This window comes from Trichogramma pretiosum, unplaced genomic scaffold, assembly GCF_000599845.2.
Source record: "Trichogramma pretiosum strain Unisexual culture from Peru unplaced genomic scaffold, Tpre_2.0 scaffold16, whole genome shotgun sequence".
Taxonomy (NCBI): domain Eukaryota; kingdom Metazoa; phylum Arthropoda; class Insecta; order Hymenoptera; family Trichogrammatidae; genus Trichogramma; species Trichogramma pretiosum.
The window spans coordinates 1,283,778-1,308,364 of NW_019641647.1; the positions used below are offsets into that span (position 1 = coordinate 1,283,778).

The 24,587-nt window shown below is 37.4% G+C and overlaps 1 protein-coding gene across 1 annotated transcript; it reads left to right on the top strand.

Moving 5' to 3' along the window:
• Positions 1-211: 211 nt before the first annotated feature.
• Positions 212-23,476, top strand: LOC106659366 (elongation of very long chain fatty acids protein AAEL008004-like). The gene is made up of 5 exons (XM_014381896.2): positions 212-719; positions 13,583-13,935; positions 17,954-18,091; positions 19,355-19,597; positions 23,211-23,476. Exons 2-5 carry the CDS (start codon positions 13,594-13,596, stop codon positions 23,385-23,387), a joined length of 900 nt encoding a protein of 299 aa, XP_014237382.1. The 5' UTR covers positions 212-719; positions 13,583-13,593; the 3' UTR covers positions 23,388-23,476.
• Positions 23,477-24,587: the final 1,111 nt, after the last annotated feature.

Below are 24,587 nucleotides of genomic sequence, written 5' to 3' on the forward strand. Positions count from 1 at the left end.
TTTATTTATTTATAAATAATAGTCCCTCTACTTTAAAGGCCTCGTCTGTACGATGGTATCGACTTGTACACAAATACATGCACACACGCATACATACATCCACATACAGAGACCAGATAGCCACGGAGCAGACTTGGCGTGGGGGTCCCAGTCACTTAAAGCTGCGCTACAAGCGCGGCCCCGGCGCACTATTCGTCCAGCATCGTGTGAGAGAGAGCCGCCGCGTAAGTTGTGCGCTTCAACTTGTATACCGCCAGCAGCAGCAGTAGCAGCAGCAGCCGAGTGGACCCATTTCACCGACTCGATCATTCTACATCGGAGGAGCATCGATTGACTCGACTCTTTATATTATATTTTCATTATAATATATTTCAGCAACGCAGTGTGTTTTTTTACCAGTGTGTTGACCTAGTGCGCGAGGAAAATCGTTAGTCGGTAAAGTTGATCGATGTTGCAGTGAAACAAATTTAAAAAAAAAAAAAGGAAAAAAGGAAAAGAAACACAATAATCGAAATTATTGATTCAAGCAGAAAAAAGTGTTCAAGTGTGTGACTTTGATCACTGAAATTCACATTATCGGCTTCTTATATGAGGGAGATCGGTAAGCGCTGAGAGCATCTGAGAAGCACCCGGTTCCACTATCGCCGTTTTCTCTTTCTCTCGGTGTGTGTGAGTGTGCGCTCGTGGCGGAAAGGAGCAGAGCAGTCAGCGCATTGAAGGTAAGGAGATTGTAGCAGCACCAGCAGTGCAGTGAAATTGAGGAGTTTGTGCGTATATCCAGTGCCGTTGGAGAAAGAAAGATGCGAGAGAGTGAAGATGGAGAAAAAGGAGAAGCGCGCCACGGAATGCGAGCTTCCGCTCGTATGTACGCGGAACATGTGTGCGCCTGAGTGCATGCGCTTGAGTGTGTGAGTTGAGCGTATCTGCGTAGCTCCAACCGATTCCCAACAGATTTTTCGTGAAAATTTTGCTTTGACCCGTGTGCTTTTACACTTGGTCCTGTGAGTACGGAACGCTTTAAAGGCCCATTTTCGTTGGCATACTTTCTGCGTTTGTAACATTAAAGTATCGGTACATTTTGTCGTTTTTGATAGTAGAATTTATTTTACTTTATCTGATATAAATTAACTGATGATTTTAACAAAATCAAGCTTTAATAAACGTAGATAGACGAGGTAGACCCTGTAATAAACACCATTTTCTATTTTGTAGGTCAAAAACTACATTTTAATGATCATTTGAAGCAGTAATCTTACTTAATCATGATCTAATTTCACTTTTGCTTACTTTCTTGTTTGCGGTAAAATGCCACCCTGCTCGAGTAATAATTTTTTTCCAATTAACATTCAAACGATTCCAACTCGCAAAACTACTTGCAGTAGACTATACTTGCAACGTTGAAATAGCTCAATTTTTTTTAAGCTAAAACACTTGAATAATAAAGACTACTGCCGTTGCATTCTAATACGTAAAAATGCGCCACGATAAAATATAAAGAAGAAAAATAAGTCTCTTGTATTCGTTTTCATTGACTGCTCGCTTAAATTGCCTAATATGTTTCCATACCATTTAATGATGATATGTGTATAAATATATGCAGCTCTCGGTCATGACAATTTTCTAAAGGCTGTGCTTGCAGAAATACAAACTGCTAACGCCAAGCTTTGCGAAATTCTGCTCAAGCATCGAATGGAAGTTACTTTTAATCGAAAATATCTTGCTACTTTATTTGTTTATTATCTCGCTTTTGTTCATAACTATCGGTGCTAATAAAAAATGACCACAGAGAAAAACATCTGCGGATTTTCATTCAAACGAGTATATTATTTTTCACTTAACGAGAGCTTCGTATGAATCAACAGGTGAATTATTTTTTATTTCAACCGAACGGCAAGTAAATCCGCGAGTTTCGCAAGCTTTCAAACAGGTACTAATATTTAGCACAAGGTTAACGAATTGATGGGCCCCCGTGAGCCCACGTTGGCAGATTTTGTTCTTATTTGCGGCACCACATGAGAATGCAGGCGACCTTGCCCCTTCCTTTACCGCGAGGCACTTCGTAGCGCGTCCTGCTCAGGGTCAAAATTATGAATTTTATTATTCGATAAATTTAATTGCAGGCCCAACATTTTTAATTGATAGGAACTCGAGGATAATCTCGCAAAAATAAACAATTTTGCTCCTCACAAAAATTAGGTCAACTTTTATTAAAGCCTTTGAACCGAAAATTGAGAAATCAGACACTATGATGCAAATGCAAGAAATCTTGGTGTATATATGTATATCGAAACCCTTAAGATGCTGATAAGGTATTTAGCAGTGAACGGACATTATGATGTCAAAATATTCAAGGCATTTTGTTCTCGTGTGCGCCTATCCTAATTCGTTAATCGGCGATAAAATTATTTTACGGGACATTAATTCTGTAATTACATTTACTATAAATGCACTCGCGCACGCACACAACTTATGCACGCACAACTCACAAGTTACGCCAAAAGCATTAAAATTATTTATGCGATGCAAGTATGAGCGTATTGCAAGCTCTAACGCCCAAGTGAATAATCATCAGAAGATCTGAAAAATGCACTTACCATTTTTTGTAAGTCATCCTTGCGGAGGCTACGGTGGTAATCACCTGCAAAGGACAGAATCAGCTGTTACTTTCATTTTCACACAAACAGTTCACAATTAGCTTCAGTTTCAATAACTGCAGGATTATTTGCTCTTCTCACGCTTGCGTTCTGGGTAAACATCGATTACAACAGCCAATTACAACTTGGAGAAGAAAGACACGTTTGCTACAAACTATTGAACCTTTCTTTACACAATTAATCACTACAACTGTGCATTTGCACACATATGAAGCTGCAGCTAAACCACAGAACCTTTGTCCAGCAATCAAATAGCCATCGTGGGCTGTGATTTGCTACTTATATATTATGTCTATTAAATAAACCGACTAGTGAGCGGAAACGGCGGACTTTTCCATTATAATCGTCGTCCTATCGTTGAATAATACGCACAGCGTACATATATAAATGTGTATATGCATATGTACATTTGTGTAGTGACCGCAATCGCTATACATACCGACCGAAAGCGAGAAAAAAGTATATACTCGATCGCAAATATTTAAAAAACTGGTTTTTCAAATGCATATTCTCTATTCGATTTCTAAGTGTTCCAAAGAAAAACCGGATGGTATTCCGATATCTTTGCTATCGAGATCAAATTGCACCTAATGGTCGACCGATTTTTTTCTCAATTTTCCTTTGACACAGACATACATAACCGCGTCACAGGTGTCGATTGGTGTTTTCTAAGGTCAAGGTATTTGAGGTTCGTTTCATTTCCTTTTACGATTAATTTTCACGACGGTTTGTGTGTAAATTAACGAATCGAGCATTGAATATGTGTTTCTAAAGATTTTACGATCTACTCTACAAATCTTTAAAAAATCTACGAATCAATGATTATTCATGAGAGGCACAAAGTGCTGAATCATGAAGAATCATAAAAAAACATTGTTTAAGTAGGGGCTGCTTCGTAACTTTCACTGCAAAAAAAACCAAGTGCTTCGAGTTGCAATATCCTACAACCAACGTATGCTATGTTAAAAATATAGGAGGATGATAGGAAATCATTTGAACTATATGTGTCATGTAAATATGTCACTATATCTCTTTATTCTTTACAATTTGCAACGATGGCTACTGAATATTTGATTGTGATTAATCGTTGTGGTTTCTTTAGAACTCATACTTTTTCTTATTCTCAAACAATAACGTTCAAATTATATAGTTATTTTTGCTACAACATTGTCTACATTTTTCTTTAAAAAAAAAAATAGAGAGAGGAAAGAGAAAAATGTTTCATTATCTTCCAAAATCATCAGAAAATATTTATAACTTCATGCACTTTGTAGATACTTTAACTGAAGCCACCTGTTTTTATAAAGCAATGACCTCGATTAAATTTTATCGAAATATTTACCAACAACAGAGGAAAACCCGACTTTAAATACCTTCGCATCACTCGATTATTAACTCCATAGCTCTGCATACATGCGTGAAAAAAACATATTCGCGGGAATATGAGGTCGGCGAGTTTTGCTATGAACTGAGGGTCATGAGCTTTCATAATTTTTGATGCTGTTGACTTTTACTGATGCATCAACTTTTTCCGGATTTGTAATGAAAAATGAGAAGGAGAAAAGAATCAGCCTTGAAAGACGTTATGCTGACGAACATTTTTTGTAGCTTACAGGCAATCATCTGTCTCCAAAAGTAACCAACGGGTTATCTCGTTGAAATTTTAATTTTTTAGCGTATCGAGTCAATCGTGTTTTTCATCAATTATTATACATTATCTGTGGACTGATTTTGTCGTTTGGAACACGAATTCAGTCGGTATGGAACATGTATAGTGTTCCATACCAACCGTAGTGGACAAAATTAGTCCACAGACAGTGTACATCAAATTTTTGACAACGTATAATTCAAATTGCTTAACCTAGAAGAAATGATAACGAAAGTAACTTTTACTATAACTGTTTGCATTAATCGTGGGCTTTTAATTTTACTGATAATACATCATTAATGTTAGTATTTAACATTAAAAAATGATATAAAAATACGTTTTACTCGATAAAAGTAGTACAATAACTTTTCCAAAAGACTTTTTGAATTAAGTTTCAAAAATTATGTCTTCACTCAATTTGTAACAAAGAATGAAATAAAAAATTAATAGCCAAAACTAATATTTCGAAATATATCGTAACAGAAAGTATAAGAAATAAATAAAATAAACACACTTGCAAGTACATATAATAATATTTAGAATAAAGGTCAAATACATGACAAGATACGCTAGATTAATACTGTCTTGCTTAGAAAAGCCAATCGGAAGGAGGCCGAGAAGCGTGTCCCGTTTCACGCGCTGCTTTGAAAGTAAACGTCCTGGCGCTGCACCATCATCACCGCTCGAGAGAAATTCTTCGATGCTCGCCGCGAAACTATAAGCGCATAAATATTGAAAAGTCCGCTGAATTTGCATTCTTTTCTCTCTCTTTATTTCAATCTGTCTCTCTTTTTTCGGTTTGTACAACATTTTTTTAATAACATCAATGAAAAGGCATTGCTCGTTGGTATTTCCCGTAAATTATCTTTTGCCTCACTTTTTACAAAATTTGAGAAAAAAACATCATCGTGCGTAAATTCAAATATAAGAATGACTTGTAGTTTTTATATCCTTGCACGCAATGAAAAGATGCTCTAACATTTCTTCACATTTCTTCGATGTTATAAATTACATTATAAACGTTGTAGATACATTGTGATAATCTTAGGAAATAATTTTTTAATTTTCATTTAAACAATTGTATTTATTGAAAAGAAGTCTATTAATTAAAGATGTTGGGAAATATTTTTTTCCTTTTGTGTTTGAATAAGTACATATCGTGATGAGTGCGAAAAGAGATATTCAATGCATTCTTCTAGCGAAATTGAAAGTGAAGTTGCAGGCACCAGCTCGCGTAAGTACGGTAACGCGTAAGTCGCTGACGGCGTTTAGTGTCCAGGCGATGATCTCTGAATGTCTCGCATATTATGCACAAGTGACCAAACTATTAGACGTATGGATACTTTGAAGTATGTAATGGGATGCTATTCTAAGCTCATACATTTTTTTAATTATTTTCAGTGTTAGCCAAGTTTTTCAAATTAATATTTTTAATTTGATTTTCTGATTTTCATTCAAAAGTACAGTTATTATCAAAATTAAGAATTCAGTTATTCATTTATTTCATTTATATTTAAAGTGGAAGAAAGCACTGAAAAGTTCAAGTGGTTACGTAAACATGATTCTGTTCGTCGTGGCAAATTGTTAAGTGTTAAAACTCCGTAGCCTTGACTAAAACCTTGAAAGTCCTTGACATTTTAGTTTGACAACTGAAATTCAAATCTTAAAATTTCCTTTTTTTTCCATTCGTAAAAGTAACTTGCTCTTTAAATTACAAGAATATTGAACGTTAATTTGACTTTGTTTCTAAACATTCATGAAAAATCGATCAAAAAGTTGCGATCGAGTAATATCTAAAAAGTATTACAAAATGAGCTCCCTACGTAATATTGTCATTCAAGTGTGTGCATTAAATGCAAATAGGTTAAGAGCATCTTTCATATGAATATCTGCTTGCACAGACATTGTGTTAAAAAATCTATTGGGTATAGTTTAGTGAGAAAACCGAGAATGTGTGACCAAGAAAACGAGGTACTCTGTGTTTGCTCTTGGGTCACGTAATATTTACAAACGTTCATCTTCTTTGCTGTTCATCAATTGATAGCGATTTGAGCAAAAGATAAAAAATCTTAATTTTTCACCTCTTAATCATTTGATGAACATTAAAAATATCATGGTGTGAAAATTGTTTATAGTAATACCAAGTGCATCATTCAATTTCGTCACTAGCAATTTGTTAACGATTGATAACACGGAGGGTTGGTAAACTCGATTGAACTCCAAAAAAATAGGAGCGAGCTATTTTTTGGAGTACTAAGCAGACAAATTATAAAGTACATCCATCTCATAGCATAGGTTTCGTAGAGCACAAAATAAGATATCGGTTTGTACGCGCGCGCAGAATGGTGTGTACCGATGGCAATGCACAACTGCCCTGCTTCGGAATCGCGAGCAAGAGCCGATGGAGGCACAGGCGCTCATCGAGCCCGCAGATCCGCGGCGCAGGTGCCATTGAATTCGAAAGTAAAGAGGCTCATGCGCTATACGTATAAATATATATGTTTTATAGGGGAAAAAAATAACGGCACGTAGAGCAGCGCTGCGCGCGAGTCGTCCTTTCTTTCTCCTGCTTGGGTCCAGATCGTAAGGTGCGCGCAGTCGCGCGTCGTTCGTGCACGTATACATACGTATGCGCGCCGGCATAAACGAGAGTCAACACAGGCTTACGTTATATCGGGCCAGTGTTCACGCGCTTGCACACACACACACACACACGTTATGCGCAGCATAAGCGATCGGTAATTATAAGTAGTATGTGCTACACGTTGGCGCAGACTGGCGTCGCGCGCTCCGAGTGCAAGCGGCCTACTTACCCACTAACGAGTCTCGGCAGTCTCGCGCGAGACCGACTCGGTGCCTGCGAGAGGACCAAGCTCCATGCGCCTGCACTGCCGCAGTCGAGCGCCGAAGGGGGGCTTTCGATAGCCCCACAGCCTATGCCGTTTTCTTTTTGCTATTGAACTTCTTGCAGGTGACGGAGGTCGGAGATCTTTCAACCGTGAGCGACCATCGCTTCTTTACCCTTTTTCCCTTGGCAAACGTATTCATATGCGATCGAATCCGGCTAGACGGGAGAACACGAGGCGGAAATTAGGCGCGAGAAAATGAGACCGGTCCTTCCAATTGCTTCGCGCTTTTAACCATTTTTCTAACTATAAATATTTTTTCTGTCTTTTCGTCACTCTCATCTGTGTGTTAGTATAAATATGTGAGTGTCTCGGTGAAAAACTTTCTCCGTAAGCTTATACATAGATACTGCGTTGCATACGTGTGTGTAAGTGAGTAAGTGTGTATATATACGCGTGCATCGCATTATTGCTACAGCAGCAGCAGCAGCAGCAGCAAGTACCGTTTGTACACCGCGTGCGGATAATCAATTGCTGCTTAAGATTTTCCGCCGAGTGCGCCCGTGTTTTCTTTTATGAAACTCATACAATAATGCATGCTCTTGTCTGTGAGCACTTTTGCAGTGCGCAGACGCGCGATCGGACCTACTTTTCCAGGGATTTATTGTGCGCGATGTATCGGCTCTTTTTTCGAAAATACTTTTTATTAACACATTATTTACCATTGCCTTTTCAGCCGTAGAGAAACAGCGAGAGAGCATAAGAATGGGAGGTGAATCTTCACTCTGGCCGGTAAAAGTTTGATTTCGCACGTATACGTGTATTATATAGCGTCTTGAGACTTCGAACAGACTGATTTTTTCTTAGTTTTTTTTAGAGTTTACCAAGCAAAGATTTATAGTAAGGATTTGATGTTGAAAGTAGACAATCATCATTGCGCGCGGATAAATTAAATTACATTAACAACATGACTCTGTTGATGAATTGAGTGTGAGATTCATGTGCCGCTGTACTAGTAGGCACGGCGATACAAACGCCTTTTACAATGATCGAATAATATGATTTACAGCTAAAGATAGTAGAGTCTCAATCTCTGATCCTATTCATCGTGCTATAATTCGTTTATTACCTTTGCCTATAATTTTTTACTAATTGTACGAGATGTGTGGTATTATTTCGACTCACACGAGAATTTCCGTCGAAAGTTTCGGCCGATTTGAAATGAACTTGTAAACTGGCGCGTGGCATCGAGCACCGCTTTCATAAGACAGAGTGGAGATATATTTCCTACTTTATTTTAGCTTGTCATTGCACTCATCGCTATGCACGCTGAAAATAATATTCTTCATTAATTTAAAAACGCTTAACACACTTTCGCTGTGACATAGAGCAATTGATGTGTATGTAAAATAATTTGTCCTCGCGCGCGTTAGCTCAAAGCAAATATGGTTCGGCAACGCGACACGCCTTGAAAAATGCGTGAGCGATTAGAATCACAATGAAGATGAATTAGCCCTTTCGGAAGAGGCAGTAAAATTCCAAATAGCGTTCATCCAATTTGCCCAATGATACAATTGCATGAGTAACGCCAGCATTCGATCGGGAGACTGTCCGCAAATTCGTCTCGTCGACAAAGTCCAGGGTTTACTCGGTGACGATAATTGAATGCTCACAAGACTCTTATGAATAACCTATACATATGCAGCCGCACTGGTTTTTGCGCAACCAATTGCATCGTTAGCAAGTCTTTTCGTTATTAACTCATCGCATCTATTGTCCAAAAACGAGCGCTGACAGTGCAGAAGCTTAAAAAAGAAAACTGACTTTCTCATTTTCGTACCACGTGGACATCGTAATGCGCCATTTGTTACAATCATTCTGATTATTCAATTTTAAATAGAAAAAAATCCAATATTTTGCGCAGATGATTATGCGAAGCAGTTGATTAGTCGCTTGGCAAATGTTCACCATGTGTAAAATAACATTATCACCTATTGCATCACTATTGCGACCATTTCTTACGAAATTCACCCACACCAAACGTACCCGGACATGCGAAATGTTGAAAAAATGCTGTGCAAAACCATGATGCATTGGTACGTATGGCTTAGTTGCTTAGAGGTAGAGCTACGCGAATGACACATTATTCAAGACGTCCTGTGCACCGATAGAGAAAGTGTACGTGAATGTACCATGCCTAATGCACAAATATTTGAAAGACGTGATAATTGGTGGTGAAAGGAGAAAAAAGGGGTCGATTTATTAAAATTTTCAATCTTTTGCACAGAAGAAAGTTATTTCAAAAATAATTATTTTAAAATTTTTTTTAAATTTCAGGACTTCATTTAAATTAATAAGGATGTAATGCAGTACAACCTAAATGTAAACTGCAAAGTTACTCTGCGAAATAAATGAAAAGAATTAAACATATATTACCGATTTAAAATAAACCAAAGATAAACAGCACCTTGAAATGTCAAGAATTGCTAATTCTTTACCTTTTCTCGGATATCATCTCGTTAGTTGCAGTTTAAAAATATCAAATCATTTGAAAAACATCATTTTTCTACAGATATAAATTTCGAATTCTATATTTTTCTATAAAAAGAGAAAGATTTTTTCCGCAAAATCCCAGAAATGAAACCAGAATATTTATAACTCAGAAATTTTATTGAGAATTTGTAAATAGATAAATTTGATTTCACATTACATAAAAAGCAGTTTCAGTCATGATAAACAAAAATAAATCCAATAGTCAATCACCTCTTCAAGGTGACTTCTTAGTAGGTATCTGTTTTGGAGGCGTCATATTATTATTTTCAGATAGTTTATCATCTTGGCTCGTTTTTCTTTTCAATTGAGAGACATTTTCTGCAGGAGTATCTGACGAGCTCTGTCTCGAACTAGGTAGAGAATAAGGTAATGACAGACCCTCAATGAGTTTGTCTCTTTGAAGGAGAAAACTGATGTCTTCTAATTTTGCTAATGGTATACGGCAAACTACTGAGTGTGATTTTGCTGTAGGATCCAAGGAAGACGATTTTTGAGGATAATTCAAACAATCAGATGGTTTACTTTTTGCAGCTGATTCATCTTCAGCTACTTTAATAAAACCCGTAGGTAATAATACATCATGTATAATACTAGATGCAATATTTTTACTTTCTTCCCAATTAGAAGCATTTTTAGATTCAATTTCATCAGTTGATGAAACTCGTCCTGAATAGGGCGAAGATTCAGGTTCCGTTGAATAGTTTCTAGATAAAAGATTTCGTCTATTGGACAATTTGCAATTCGTCTTTTCTTGTTTCAATGAATCTTTCCTTTACCTAAGTATTCTTTGCTCCTGGGTCCTTTCACCTTTAACAGCTTCTGAATTTTTCTCGTCCCTTGATGTGTGTTTTTCATTAAAGTTTCATCTTTTTCAGGCAAAATTAATTTACTAGCGACCTCTCCTTGTACGATATCATTATTTGCAGCATTTTTTCCTGGAGTAGGAGAAGATGGACGAGGACTCGACACCTTTTTTTGTTTATCGGGCTCATTTTCTTCGGCTCTTCTAGCTTCGACTATTTCGGTTCCATGAGCTGTGTGGGATAATTCGGAAGTAGTCGTGTCTATTTTTTGAGGTTTCGTATCATTCGCAGTTTTACGAGGTACGACATTTATTTTCAAATTTGGATAATCCTTGCTCCAGATTAGACTGTGTTTGGTCTCGAAAATTGATCGATTATATAAGCCCCAGTTTTCAAAGTTTCGAATTTTTTCGTCGCCCAGCGGTATATCTTGTAATAGTTTCGCGTTACATAGTACTGTCCTAATTGTATCCCGCGAGTTCGGTATCCTCTCCATAAGTTCAATAGCAGCCAACATATCATTTAAATAATTAGCAGCCACACCGTGATTCGCGTCCATGTACCATTTTCCTATCGGAAATCTTTTCTCTGGGGTAATCTTCAAACTTGGAAAATTATCAATCTGAGAAAAAATTTGTTGCCTCTGTAGAGTACTCAAATCCGTGGTTGTCAACAGCGGGTGCACACATTTATTTAAAAAGTCTTTAAAATCCAGGAGTTCGTGCTTACTGATTTCCTTCTGTGTTTTATCGGACCAGGAAATATAACAATGGTCCGGTGATCCGTCGGATAAAGTTTCCGACTCCGTAATATCTTTCACTATTGGCCTGCGGGGAGTTTTCGCTGAGGCTCGGCGTGCAATCTTCGGACTTTTATCCATAATTGGGGGAGAATCATCTTTTTTCTTCTCTTTGCTGAAGATTTTAATTTCTATTTCTCGTCCAAACATAATTGATTTGATTGACTCGTAACAAACAGTTGTGACGCGACGCGATTGATATGGCACACTGATTTCGGTTATAAACGTGTATAGATTGATTCAATCGATGTGAACTAACGACATCTATTAAAGTGAATATTGTGTTAAAGTTTTGGTATTGCTCAGACGAATATATTTACTTGAAATTCTCACAGATAGCTTTTTGCTTGCAGATAATTTCTTTTATCTAGCACGGCTGCATTTGCGCAACGCAAGTAGACTAGAAACTTGAATCAGATGATAATTATGATGAATGCTAGGTAAAGACCGACACTTTCGAGCGCTTTGATGACTTTTGCCTGTAATAAGAAGCGAAATCGGCCAAAGTCACGAATTAAGCGTCAATGTGATCAAAAGCAGATTTTGCTTTAACGCACAGACATGTGCAAAGTACTCATATATTAAAAGAAAACGTCGAAAGATCATTTAAAGCTAACGTGTATGACCAAAATTTGTGGTCTGTATTTGATTTCTTCATTAAAAAAATCCATCGTGTATGCACAATGAAACTAATATTCAAATTTATTCCGAAACCCACGATATTCACGTGACTATGTATATAAGCCAATATCAAAAATAGTCTCATAAGCGTGTTTTTATTTAAGAAAAATCGCTGCGACAAGGAAAAAATCTATGATAAAATTTATGTAATCTGACTAAGCGAAATTTTAACATTTAGTTAAAAAAAATTAATCAGAAGCCTTGAATTGAAATTTACTTTGAAAAATCGTATATGTCTCGTTGATTTTATGCATTCAATACAGTTACCATGATCAAACCCGCAAGTAGTAAAACACAGCGAACTGCTCGACACTGCTGAATGCTTAAAATATTATAGGATGCTCACGCATAAAAAATGCTTTGAACTTTCATTTTTGTATTACATTTTAAAGGCATTCATTCATTCAAAGAAAAAAAGTAGTGCACAGAATTACATTTTTCATTGAAGCTTAAATTTGAACCAATACTCTGAAAAATATTATACATTTTTACGAACACAAATAACAGGTTGTTTAGTGAGTCCTTGTCTGTCCAACGAGCCAGATTATTGGCATCTTTGCAGCATCTTTGATTTTGCTCGTGTATCTTAAGGCTGTATTAAACTCAGGTATTCGATCGTGTCTGGTCGACCTTCGGGTTTGAGTTAAAAAAACTTTTACTTCCTTTCTGTGACCGTTCGAATGCCATTTAAACAGCGCGATTTTTCCAAAAAAGATTCAATAAATATTTATACGTATTGAATAGCAGATTTTGTTCAGTGATCATATCATAAGCATCTTCGATACTTTTTTAATAATCAATTTATAAAAATTCGGAGAAAAATATGGTGAAAATTCTAAAATAAATAAGAAAAAAAGATCGAAATTTCGTTTGAAAATTGTATGATGTATCATAGGTACAAACGAAAATTCGATCGTTTCGAAAAGCGATGGAACAAATTTAATAATATTGTTGTTGACAAAATGGATTAGTTAAGGTGCGAGTGTACGCAAGCCCGAGTTTACGAAAAAGAGAATGTAAGACTGAAACGCGCAATATTCCAGTTACAAGGCAAAATTACAAATCAAATGCTTGGCTATATTTTGATTGAATCCGAACGACATTGAATACGCGATATCGTAAGACAGCGGGGTTGTGCACGCGAATTACTGAATTGTTTTAATTAAGACGTGATGCAAGAAGTACGCATGCATATAGGTACGCATGGCCATATCGTCGGGGAGCGTAAAAGTTTTAAAATATCGAAATTTTATTAGGCTAAGGAAACTTGAACTTTTTCGAGTAATAACATATTCAAACTTGCGTAATTCGATCCTTTAATGACACACCACAGCAAGGCTTGTCAATTATGATGAAAGCTAGATTTAAAAAAGGAAAGAAAGACGGGCGAATTTCACAGCTCTAGCAGTCGATTATGTTTGAATTTCTAGCTCGGAATGCTCGTAAAAGGATGTGACGATCACTTCCGTGCGGGAATTCATGCGAAGCATCTTTCGACGCTTTCGAACGAATGTAAAATTGAGATGATGAGTCATAGATTAATTATCGACTGCGGTTATCAAGAGAATTTGAAATAATGTAATTGCGTCTTGTTGCAGATTTTTGAAAGATGGCGTCGGCGGCAGCTGAGCTGGTTGCGGAGCGCGAGCCGGAGCCGCGCAGCGACATCGTCGTCGACGCTAATTTGACGTTCATCGGGGCCGAGGGCCTCGTGCGCATGGCCCTCGACCAGTACACGGAAATCCTCACGACGGTCTCGGACCCGAGGGTCAGCGACTGGCCGCTCATGGACTCGCCGATACCGACCTTCCTCATCGTCGTCTCCTATCTCTACAGTGTCACGATTCTCGGGCCACGGCTGATGGCCAACCGCAAGCCGTTTCAATTGAGAAACACGCTCGTGGCTTACAACGCCTTCCAAGTCATATTTTCATTGGGAATGCTCTACGAGGTACGTAGCACAGTCAATTAAATAATTTCCACAACTTACGATACGTCGTGCGGACAGGATTTTATCACACCTTCTCGGATAAAAGCAGGCGATCGTGAATTCGTGAATCGGCTTTTCAGCGAGCATCTATGAGCATACGCATGTATGCATGCACACTTTGTACAGTCCCGCGCTCTCCATCGAAAGTAGGCCAGTGAGGCGATCGCAAAGGATCGCGACGAGTTTTGCTTGGCCACGTCAAACGCCCGCGACTCCAGAATTCCGCATTTGATCTTTCTCGAGACGTTGTATGGATCCTTACCCACGTGTGCAAATAATTAAATATTCGAACGGCATGAGCTGCTTGCGTACACGAAAGTGAGATACTGCGAGTCATTTCACGCTTTAATGGACATTTTCGTGACATTTAGAAGAGACTGGGGATGGTGGTGAAGGATTTAGTCGAGGAAATGCGCGTGCTTATTAAATGTATTGCATGAAAACACTAAACATCAGAAGAGCAAAAAAACTTATACTGTTAAAAAAAATAGAGTGGCAAGGCCTCGTTGAATCTTGGCGTTAAAGTGTCGATTAATCAAAACGCTACGGCAACAAACTTTCATTTATTCATTAAAATTTTGGCGGTAATACTTATAAAAACAACAATCAAACGCAAATTTCCCGCAAGACCATTACCCAGTTATGGAAATTTATCAACTGCGGAGGCAAAACTTACAGAGTAGAATTCTGTAAACTTATTGTGAGCTGCAAAATGTAAAATAAATCTAGATCAGAATCCTCTTGTAATCTTACCCAAACGCAATGACTTGTCAATCGAAAAAATTAATTTTGGTAAATGATTATTGGTTGATTCATATCTCAAATTTTGTAAAATTGATTTGGTTGAACATAATTACAGGTGCAGGTGTGAAATTTTTCGTATCATTTTACAATTTCATTTAATAAAATTCCAAACGAGCTTACAACGAGTACTTGATGTGGATTCACTGCAATACGAGTTTCACTGAATATAGAGAAGATTCGCACTTGTAAGGAGATCTAGTGGATTTTCTTACTTTTTACACTCAATTAAACATCTCGTGAGTTTTAATTCTGTATGGAAAATGCTTTATTATGCTATATTTTTTTAAGCTCGCTGCTTAATTTCTGTATTATTAGTTTTTGAGTCATAAATAAAAAAAAAATATTCGTGACGTCCAAGTTTCTAAAAATAAAGGGAACCTTTTAGCAAAGGAAAAAAATTGCAGTAATTTTGATTGATCGATCGATTCCGAACTCACGTTCTGACGAAAGACGGTGACTATGCAAAAATACCGACCATCTTTTGGGAGACGGACGTCATCGTGAAAATTTGCGCGCATAAGGCAGCAGGCCCTGTGATAATCGTTTGTTGACGTAACAATCGTTTTTAACAGTGAGCCGAATGAATCATAATTTAATGGTCCTTGCTACAATTTAATTTTTAAAAAACTAAAATATTTGTCGTGTCACCATTTAATTGCAATATAATTACCCCTTAGTGGAGATAAAAATAATCCAAGTTCTTGCTCTATCTCAAGTAGTCCTAAGCTTCCGAATCGCTCTTTTTGAGTTATATCTCTATGCACCTTGTGTAACGCGTTAGTGCTATTACTCATGAAATAATTTTTAATTATGTCAATTTTATGACTAATTTCATCAGTTTATTTATGTGTATATTCAAGAAGCTCCTGTCAGCGATTTCGCGTCGGAGAAGAAAGGAGGTGCATCTTGAAAGAAAAGCAGAGCTTTGATTCTTACTCGTATTTATGATATGTAGCTCCTCTAGTTAACGATTTAATTGCTCAATAGTTGGCCGATTACAGAATATAAGTGGCGAATTGCACGCGATATCCTGATAAATGGCATCCAAGCGATTTTCGCCTAGTTTGGCAAATATTGATGCAGCAGTCTGCATTGTGCTCACGCGCGAAATATACAAGCACACACATGGAGCTAGAAATCGGCAGTCAGCCGATTTAACTGGAAAAGAGAGTAACCTGATTTTTCCCCTCTTTTTTTATTGCACGTTTGTATATATACGCCACATGACTTACAGCCTCGTGGTGCAAGGTCGTTACGCCATGAGAAATAATAATTTCGCGCATTTGGCTGAATTCGAAATATCGCATTCGCGCCAGAAAGAGAGAGAGGTGATGAAAGAATTGATTAGTATTGGTGAAACTTTTGTTACTGTAGAGCAATGTATTTTTTTCCACAAAGATTTCTGTGACTTCCTCGCGAACGTAACATTGTCATCGTGCATTGATTCTCATAATTATTATGGAGTAATATATGCATCAAGGAGAAATTCGCTATTTATTTTGGCACTTTTTTCTTTTAAACGTCTAATTCGCATCCAAGCGTTTCGTAATTTTTTATCCAGCAAATAAAAAGAAAATACCTGTAATTGTGGTAAAATAGTTGTTAACATGAGTAAGTGCATAGATACAAATATAGCCTCGTTTACCATAATAATATCTCTCTTAAAAAGTGAGTTAAACAGCGTGAATAGCTTATAATCTTTCTCATTGGTTGATGGACTGATGCGAAGAAATTTATCAGTTTTCCACCTATTGACAGTATGCTGCAATTTTCCATTCCATTTCTCATAGGAGACGTAAGTGAGTCGCGAAAAAATATGTAGAATTAAGGGTGCGAGTAAAGTGGCTAGTTTCTATAAAATTGATAATAAACAATCATTTAATAAATGCAGTTAGATTATTTGAGTTCTCTAAAAGAGTCACTAGTCACAGTTAACGAATCTTCGTTTTTATATTAAAAACTAAATTTATTTTTCGCTTCCGAAATTTTAACGAATTTTCCATCATTTTCATTGTGAATATGGTATTTGTCAAATACCAGGGTTCATTTGCTACTAATCATGTTTATTTTTGTTCAATGACTAAACAAAATGTTTGTGTCTTTTTCTTTTCATCTGACCTTATTTGTTCGGAACCAATTTTATTAATATTATCTTTAAGTTCATGGATCTGGAAATAACTTTTTTTTAAACATAGCTGGCAAAACAAACTGAAATAAAAAGGAGAGAAACTACCAATTTGCACAGTGAACGACTCGAAGAGGACATGCAAAATGTCACGTACATTTACAATTATCCTCTTTATTTTGTCGTTTATTTCATACAAACGATCGTCAAGTCTATGAAATGCGATAATTTTCAGCATATATATATGCTTATGATAAATTTAGTACATACATTCAATAACTCACAGACAGCAAGGCTAATTCAACAATTACGAAAAAATGAACGTGTATACATACACACTTGTAAACAGTAATATATGAAGAAGCGTTCCATCAGACAAATATGGCAGAACTACCATGACACGTTCTCCTCATGATTATCATCGCATTTTATTTTTTTAATTTATTTTCATGCATATTCTAAGTGTAGTTCGACAAGGCATTGATTCTATCAGCTATTCACTATAAAATTTACTTTGACATGGTCGATCCTGTATAGATTCTGTAAAGATTTCAAATGTGGTTTCCAAACTAAGCAAATCAAAAAATTGAAGAACAGACACCTAAACTATCAGGGCCAGGTTGCCATATTCGATTTTTGATCATTTATTTTGAAAAATAAAATTAACATAATTGAAAATCAATTTCAATTGACCAAAAACATATTCTTGAGGACTTTTTCAGAGAAATTGTCGTTAAGTCCAGTTTTTCCAACTTGCACAATAATATAGATTCATTGCAAACAATTTAGCCATGTACATGTGTAAAATGAGAGAAAGAGAGGGAAAAAACGTCACGTGTGTTTATTCAGCGCCAAATTATATACATGTATTTTCCGTGCCGTCTTGCGAAAGGGTGCAGTCTCTTCGCCATTTGCTTCCACCCAAACGCTCGTCATAAATACCTTGACCCAAAATCAATAAATGTGTACACATCGTTATCTGACCAATCGACTCGTGCATATGTTTATACTTGTTATCAATGAGTTTTTCATTTAACTTTCTGCTTGCAGCATTTGATGTCGGGATGGCTGCTGGACTATAGTTACAAGTGCCAACCAGTCGACTACTCGCACGACCCTTCGGCGCTGCGTATGGCCAATCTCTGCTGGTGGTATTTCATCAGCAAGTTCACCGAGTTTGCTGATACGGTAAGACACTCGAGACACTATGCGCGCATATCCCTTTTTACATTTTCTTTCTGTCTCGAGACGGAAAATTAATAATTGTAATAAATAGATCACGTCAGCGACCATCATTAGAAAAGAGTTTGCGTGATGACTTTTTTATCTGAGCTATGTGCGATGTCACTTTTTTTAAATAGATACATTCACATATAGCACGAGATTATAAGACTTTCTCAAAGAGATAAAATCTTATGCATATCTTCTCTCCTTCATGGGTGTATTGCTCCATGATATAGATGACACACGAATAATTAATTTGTCATAAGATTGATTGCTCGGAACAAATAGCAATTTTTTTACACGTGATTTAAAGTCATTTTTATTTTATTTTCTCATCTTGTCAGAAAACAATGTTTAAGTTTGTTTTTACACTGGTAAACGCGATTTTGTATCTATCATATTATTTTTTGCTGCTGTCGTTGTAACGCTTTGAATAATCTAATTGACTACTTTTTTTGCCATTGCAATGTATGACCGCACACGCAGACTGACACCCGCGCACGGATGTATTATGTCGATATTGCACGTCCATGAATATACTTCTGCAGACAGTAATCTTGTCTCCAGTCGTTGCAACAGCGACATCTCCGTGCGCTCTCGTTGGGCAAATTTTCAATTCTGTCATACTTAAGAATCACAAGTAAAATATATTATACGCAATGCTCGGCATCTTTTTTCTTTGGTAAAAATAATAACGCCGAAAAAATACCTTTGAATCATGAAAAATCTAAATGATTATCAGCAATGAGCGCATTAACCGGCTGATGCGAACACATCGGTTCTTTACAACATTTTGAATGTCGGTCTATAGCATCTAAAAGATCCTCGCATATGTGTTTACAATATACATTAAGAACTTATGTATTTCGAAAATCTGCGTGCTCTTATAAGATGTCCACGAACGAGATGCGTAAACGATGCGTACAAAGAGCAGCTTGATGTACACATAAATTTATGTGTGAATCGATCATTTTCATTATGTCCAACAAGTGCGCGAGTATTGTGAAATTTCGTTGATGTTTTTGCCAGCAAAACATCTTACGCGAATAAAAATGACGTTATTTATGGAGCGTTAAGAGGAAATTCCATCGATCGCTACTAGCTTTAAGTGTTATTTAAAAAAATAATTTTCTTTCTCGTAGGAATTTCATAGGAGATGATCCTTATGAAATGATGAAAAATTGCCATTAGCGTTCAGAATGTATATATAAAACCTCCTGCCGACAGATATTCTTCGTTCTGCGCAAGAAGGACAGTCAAGTGACGTTTTTACATCTGTATCACCACTCGCTGACGCCCCTAGAGACTTGGGTCTGCGTTAAATTCATCGCCGGTGGCCACGGCACCCTTGGCAATCTAATAAACAACTTTGTCCACGTGATCATGTACTGCTACTACATGCTGTCCGCCGCCGGACCCGAGTACCAGAAGTACCTCTGGTGGAAGAAACACCTCACCACCATTCAGCTGGTAAGTTAGCAACGACTCTGGTCGCCTTTTTATCTCGCTTCGGAGCAAAAATTTTCCACGAAAAGTTCAGCCGAGCAGAGGCGAGGTCTACGAGAGCCGTAAGTTACAAGGACGATGTCGTTCTTAAGATTACACGGATTATTGTATGCGGTGATGGTGCAGAGGGACACTGACAATTACCCGTACGACGCGCTAAACAGTCTTACACCGTAGATCGACGTTTATCATCGCAATACTCATAAACGATAATTCCTTTGTCTGCTTTTTCACAAACGCACATAATCATCAACATCATCGCAAAAACAATTTTCTCCGACATTCTCTTGCATCGTTCGGGCTTTTTTTCTCTCCGCGTGATACTGCATCAAAATCTGCGATTATCGACAAGTGACGAATAGACCGTCCAAGCTCGTATGCGCGAATGAGTCGACGAACGAAATACTCGGAAAAACGAGTTTGGCGCAAACCGTAACTCTCATTTTTCCAGTACTCGCGCGAGTGCTGCAGCGCATTCGTCACATAACTTTCAATTTTTAACTGGAACTCAGAATTCATTAATGTTTTGTAAAAATTCAACTTTATAATGTGTAGGTTGCCAACACTTGACATTCAGTTTATCTGCTATAGGTGATAATCTAAAACGAATATGAAACCACACTAGGAAAAAGTCGAATTAAAAATCATTTTGTAATTTGCCGAAATAATTTGATACCCTTACCGAGGATAATATGCGTGTAGCTGCATTCTGCGTATCTAAAATCCATTTGACATGGCCGAGGTAACCATCGCAACCATATCAATCGGCTGCTTTATTATCCATGTGCAGAATGGCAACATTTTCTAAAAGCCAAGACTCGTTGATTTTCATAATTCGGTTAATTCAATTATCGGTTTCGTTAATAGCCGCGACTTATCGCTCGGACGCGTTTGTGCGTAACGACGATAATAATAATGATAATGTTACTACTACTCGCGTCGCGCAGCGGCTCGAATGGCATTGCAGAAAAAGGCCAGATTTTTTGTTGGCGCAAAAGTGAGCGGCTGATTTTCAATCGGCGCGCCCGCTTTTCCGAATCGCCTATCTCCGAGTCCGAGCCATTCTCAAGGACGCGCTACTTGAATACACATACACACACACACATATGCGTGAGAGTTAGTATTAGTATTAGCGGTGAGGCAAAAAGTCTCTGTGCAAACATATACATATAAACTTATAATGATTGCGAAAATGAAGATAATATGTGTGTGCATGGGATACTGCACAAGAGCTATACTTTGGGGGATGAGGTTTTCACTTTTTCACACCTAAACGGACGAGCGTGACTGCAACGATGATTTACTTAACGGAAAATAATTGGAAACTAAGTGCGCAACCTTTGTGGTGATTTGATAAACGGCCGATTTCATTGGATGAAAACCAGCGGATCTTTTTCAGTTCGTTGGTTCAAGTTGAAGCAATTCGCGCCTTGCCGAATATCAAAGTTAATTTCACCGTTTCGCCTTGATTAAATGCAATAATTGGGCAAAAAATTTCGTGTAAAAAGAAGCAAAAGTTTGATTTCTCAAATTTTCTCGAAAACTCGGTCGATACGGAGGGCTGAAAATATTATAATCAAGACAGTCGCTCTTATGTAAGCTCGTTTTTTGCTCACTCCTAATTAACTTCATAGCTCATACGGTAACCGCATTGATTAGCGTTTTCTCGTTTGAAGTGAATCTTCGGCTTGGCGTAAAATTGCATGTTTTCAACTTCATTTATATCGGACTCGAGCATCTTTCTGCTCCGTTGCAAAATATGCCGTGCGCAGACCGCAAGCTGGGTACGAGCGAAAAACATATGTAATTATTATCTGGATTGAAGTATATAGAAAATGAAAATGTAACGGATTAGAAAAAGTCGATGAAGTTTGTTTTTTGTTTGGCCGAGAGCAGATGCGGTACACGAATATAAAAGTGAAAAGTCAACGCATTTAGCACGCGACTCGGCGCGAGTGTGTGTGCACTGGCTCTTGCTCTCGAGCTCATTGGGCAATTGGTTTTTCTCGACGTACGGCGTAGCGGCAAAGTGCGCGCAAAGTATCGCCGCTCTTGCTACTACTGGCCTATTACCGGTCTCTTTCTGCACTGTTTATGTGTGTGCGTGCCGCGCAAGCCTCGTATGTATGCAGCAGCCCAACCGGACCTGTTGTTAATGCGTATCGTCGTCGCGTACCTATGCCAGTATGTATACGTGGCGCAACCGGCATATAAGACGGCATTCCGTCGTACAGCGCGAAAACGCGTAGGTCGATCGTCGAGAATATGACATCGCGCGGCATACACGCGCGCGCACTAGTCCCGATGCCGTTCGAGAAGTTTCAGTTTCGAGAGATGTTTTTTTTTTGCTACCTCGATCGAATTTTGGAATCGCGCGGCTACTTTTTTCAGGTCAAAAAAATAGATCGTGAGTAATCGCGAGGAGATCGATGATTCGTACGAATTCGTTGCTCAATGGAACGAATGCCTGTTTTTGTTAGTTATTTTTTTTTCTTTTTCATTTTTTTATTTTACTATACGCTACACCTGACGACAAAGGACTTCTCTGGACACTTTGCGATCTTTTTCTCATCGTCGATTTCTCAATTGCATTGAGAACTATTTTTTGATCTTCGAATGATTGAACGATACTTTAATGAGGAAGTGTTTATTCGCTACACCTGCGCGTGCTTAAATCGATTATTATTTACTCGTAATTTCGTTGTACCGAGACTCAACTGTACCGGAGAATAAAAAGTCAAAGAAAAAAACATCCGTCATCAGCGGCACGTACACAACCATGTAACAATGACATAATTTCGCTACCGAATACGTCACTCGCGTACACATTATATTAATGCGTCCGAATACTTCAATGCGCGTCATTTAGGACCTAAGCAGAAATTCGCTTGCATAATATAATTTTCATACTGTTCGCGTGAATTGGACTTCTACTTGAATAATGCCGAATAATGGCCTATTCAATTATTACGGACGTTAACGTTACGACCATTTGCACGATGATTTTTAGATTTTTTTTGTTGTTTTCGTTAGAACATATTATCATTTTTAATTTCTAACTTTCATCTCATTGTCATTAAAGAGCATTGGAAAATTTTACCGATTAACTTCATCATTGAATAATTTCATCAAATTAACAGTTGACGTATAAAACATGTAGTGATAAGTCAAGGCCAGGTTCTTGCTAAAATTTATTCAATTCTATGTGAAAGTTTTATGTATATTTTCAGTAAAACCATCGCCTCAACCATATAAGAGTCATCTTTATATTTACACACTCAAGACAATCGTCGAGCATCGTTAATTTTCTTTGTAAAAAAATGCCAACGATCATTGTATAAATTGATCATAATTTAAACAGCTTGAAAATATTATCATGTTTTTTGAAAATAGCATAAAAAATTATTATAATCAACAACTCCAAAGTTGAATGACTTGAATATTTAATAACGCAGGAGTTTTTCATTATAAAGTTTACGTGCGCTGATAAGATCGATGGAATGAAGTTTTTATCGATTAATCGGCATTGGTAATGACAAAAAATCGTTTCACCCTTTCCGGTTTCCTTCGATTGCAGGTGCAATTCTTCCTGGTGTTCGTGCACAGCGCCCAAGCCCTGATATTCGACTGCGGCTACCCGAAGCTCATCGCCTCGCTCCTTCTTCTCCACTCAACGATCTTCTTCGTGCTGTTCTACGACTTCTACTTGGCGGCCTATCGCAAGGAGCAGGCAAGACTCAAGAAGGCCAAATAAAGAAGAGGACGAGAATCGACAATTCCGTATTTGTTGATGCTGTTGTTTCTGCCACTACCGCCTTACCAAAAGTGACCTTTTTGACTCGACCGCAAAGCAAAACGAGATTTGCGTGAGACGAAAAATTACGATATTATAATTTAAAAGATACAGGAGATAGATATTTTTGCCATTGTTCAGAGCCAATGAGGTCACTTTTGGGCATTATGACGGCAAACAAGAGTAGAAAAAGAAAGAAATATTATTTCAAAGGCGCGAAGAATCGATGACTGATGCTCTTGACGGAGTCAAGGGATCGAGCTTTGCACGCGCCTTTCTCCAGCCTTTTTCGTTCGCGATCTAGTCCTCGTGAAGGTACGAACTTTTCGATCGAATCGAGCAGCTCGCTAATTTTATTCCTCCGCTCTTCAAGCGCGTGATTAATAATTTGTAGATAGGAACGATTAAAGGATGAAGAAAACACAAGACACGCGGAGAAGAAATGATTCTCTCTATTTTTTTCTCTCTGTAATATATGCATACCTGTGACTGTATAATTGTATGCAATGTTTTCTTTTTACGTAAGTAGCGGAAAATTCGTGAAGAACATCCTTTTTCCGATCATGATAAACCGAGTACGCCATATTATTAGACGATTCCGTTGTTCTGTGACTTTCCTATATTCGATTAGTAATCAGTCATGGGTCGTGATGTTTGCTCAATTTTAGATATTCTTTTATGAATAAAGTTTGTATTGAATTGAGCATTTGATTTTCTCAAATGTGCAATTTTAAAGAAAAAAAATGTTTTTTCGACAATAGTCTGTATAGGTATCAAAAAATAGGTTGATGTTCGTTAATTATAGTCAATAATTTTATGTAATAATTGTTCATGTAAAGTACAAGGACAGCCTGTAATCGTGGATTTATAGATACGCATCATGATTTTTTTCTTTCGTATTGACGAAATAAGTTGCTTAAGGTATTTTTTTATCTCGTAGCATGTAGCGGTGTGTTTAATATTTTATAATTTTGTACATAGAAGATAAAAAGAAGAGGATATTTTTTTCCACGGGTCAAAATTTCATTGATTAATAGAAATTAATCTTATATAGATAAAATTGCATCGACGTAACTTCAATTGTAAATTGTGGAAGGACATAATCAATTTCTCAGAAGAAATTAATTCGATTCATTTTTTTTAAATTCATAGAGAAAACAA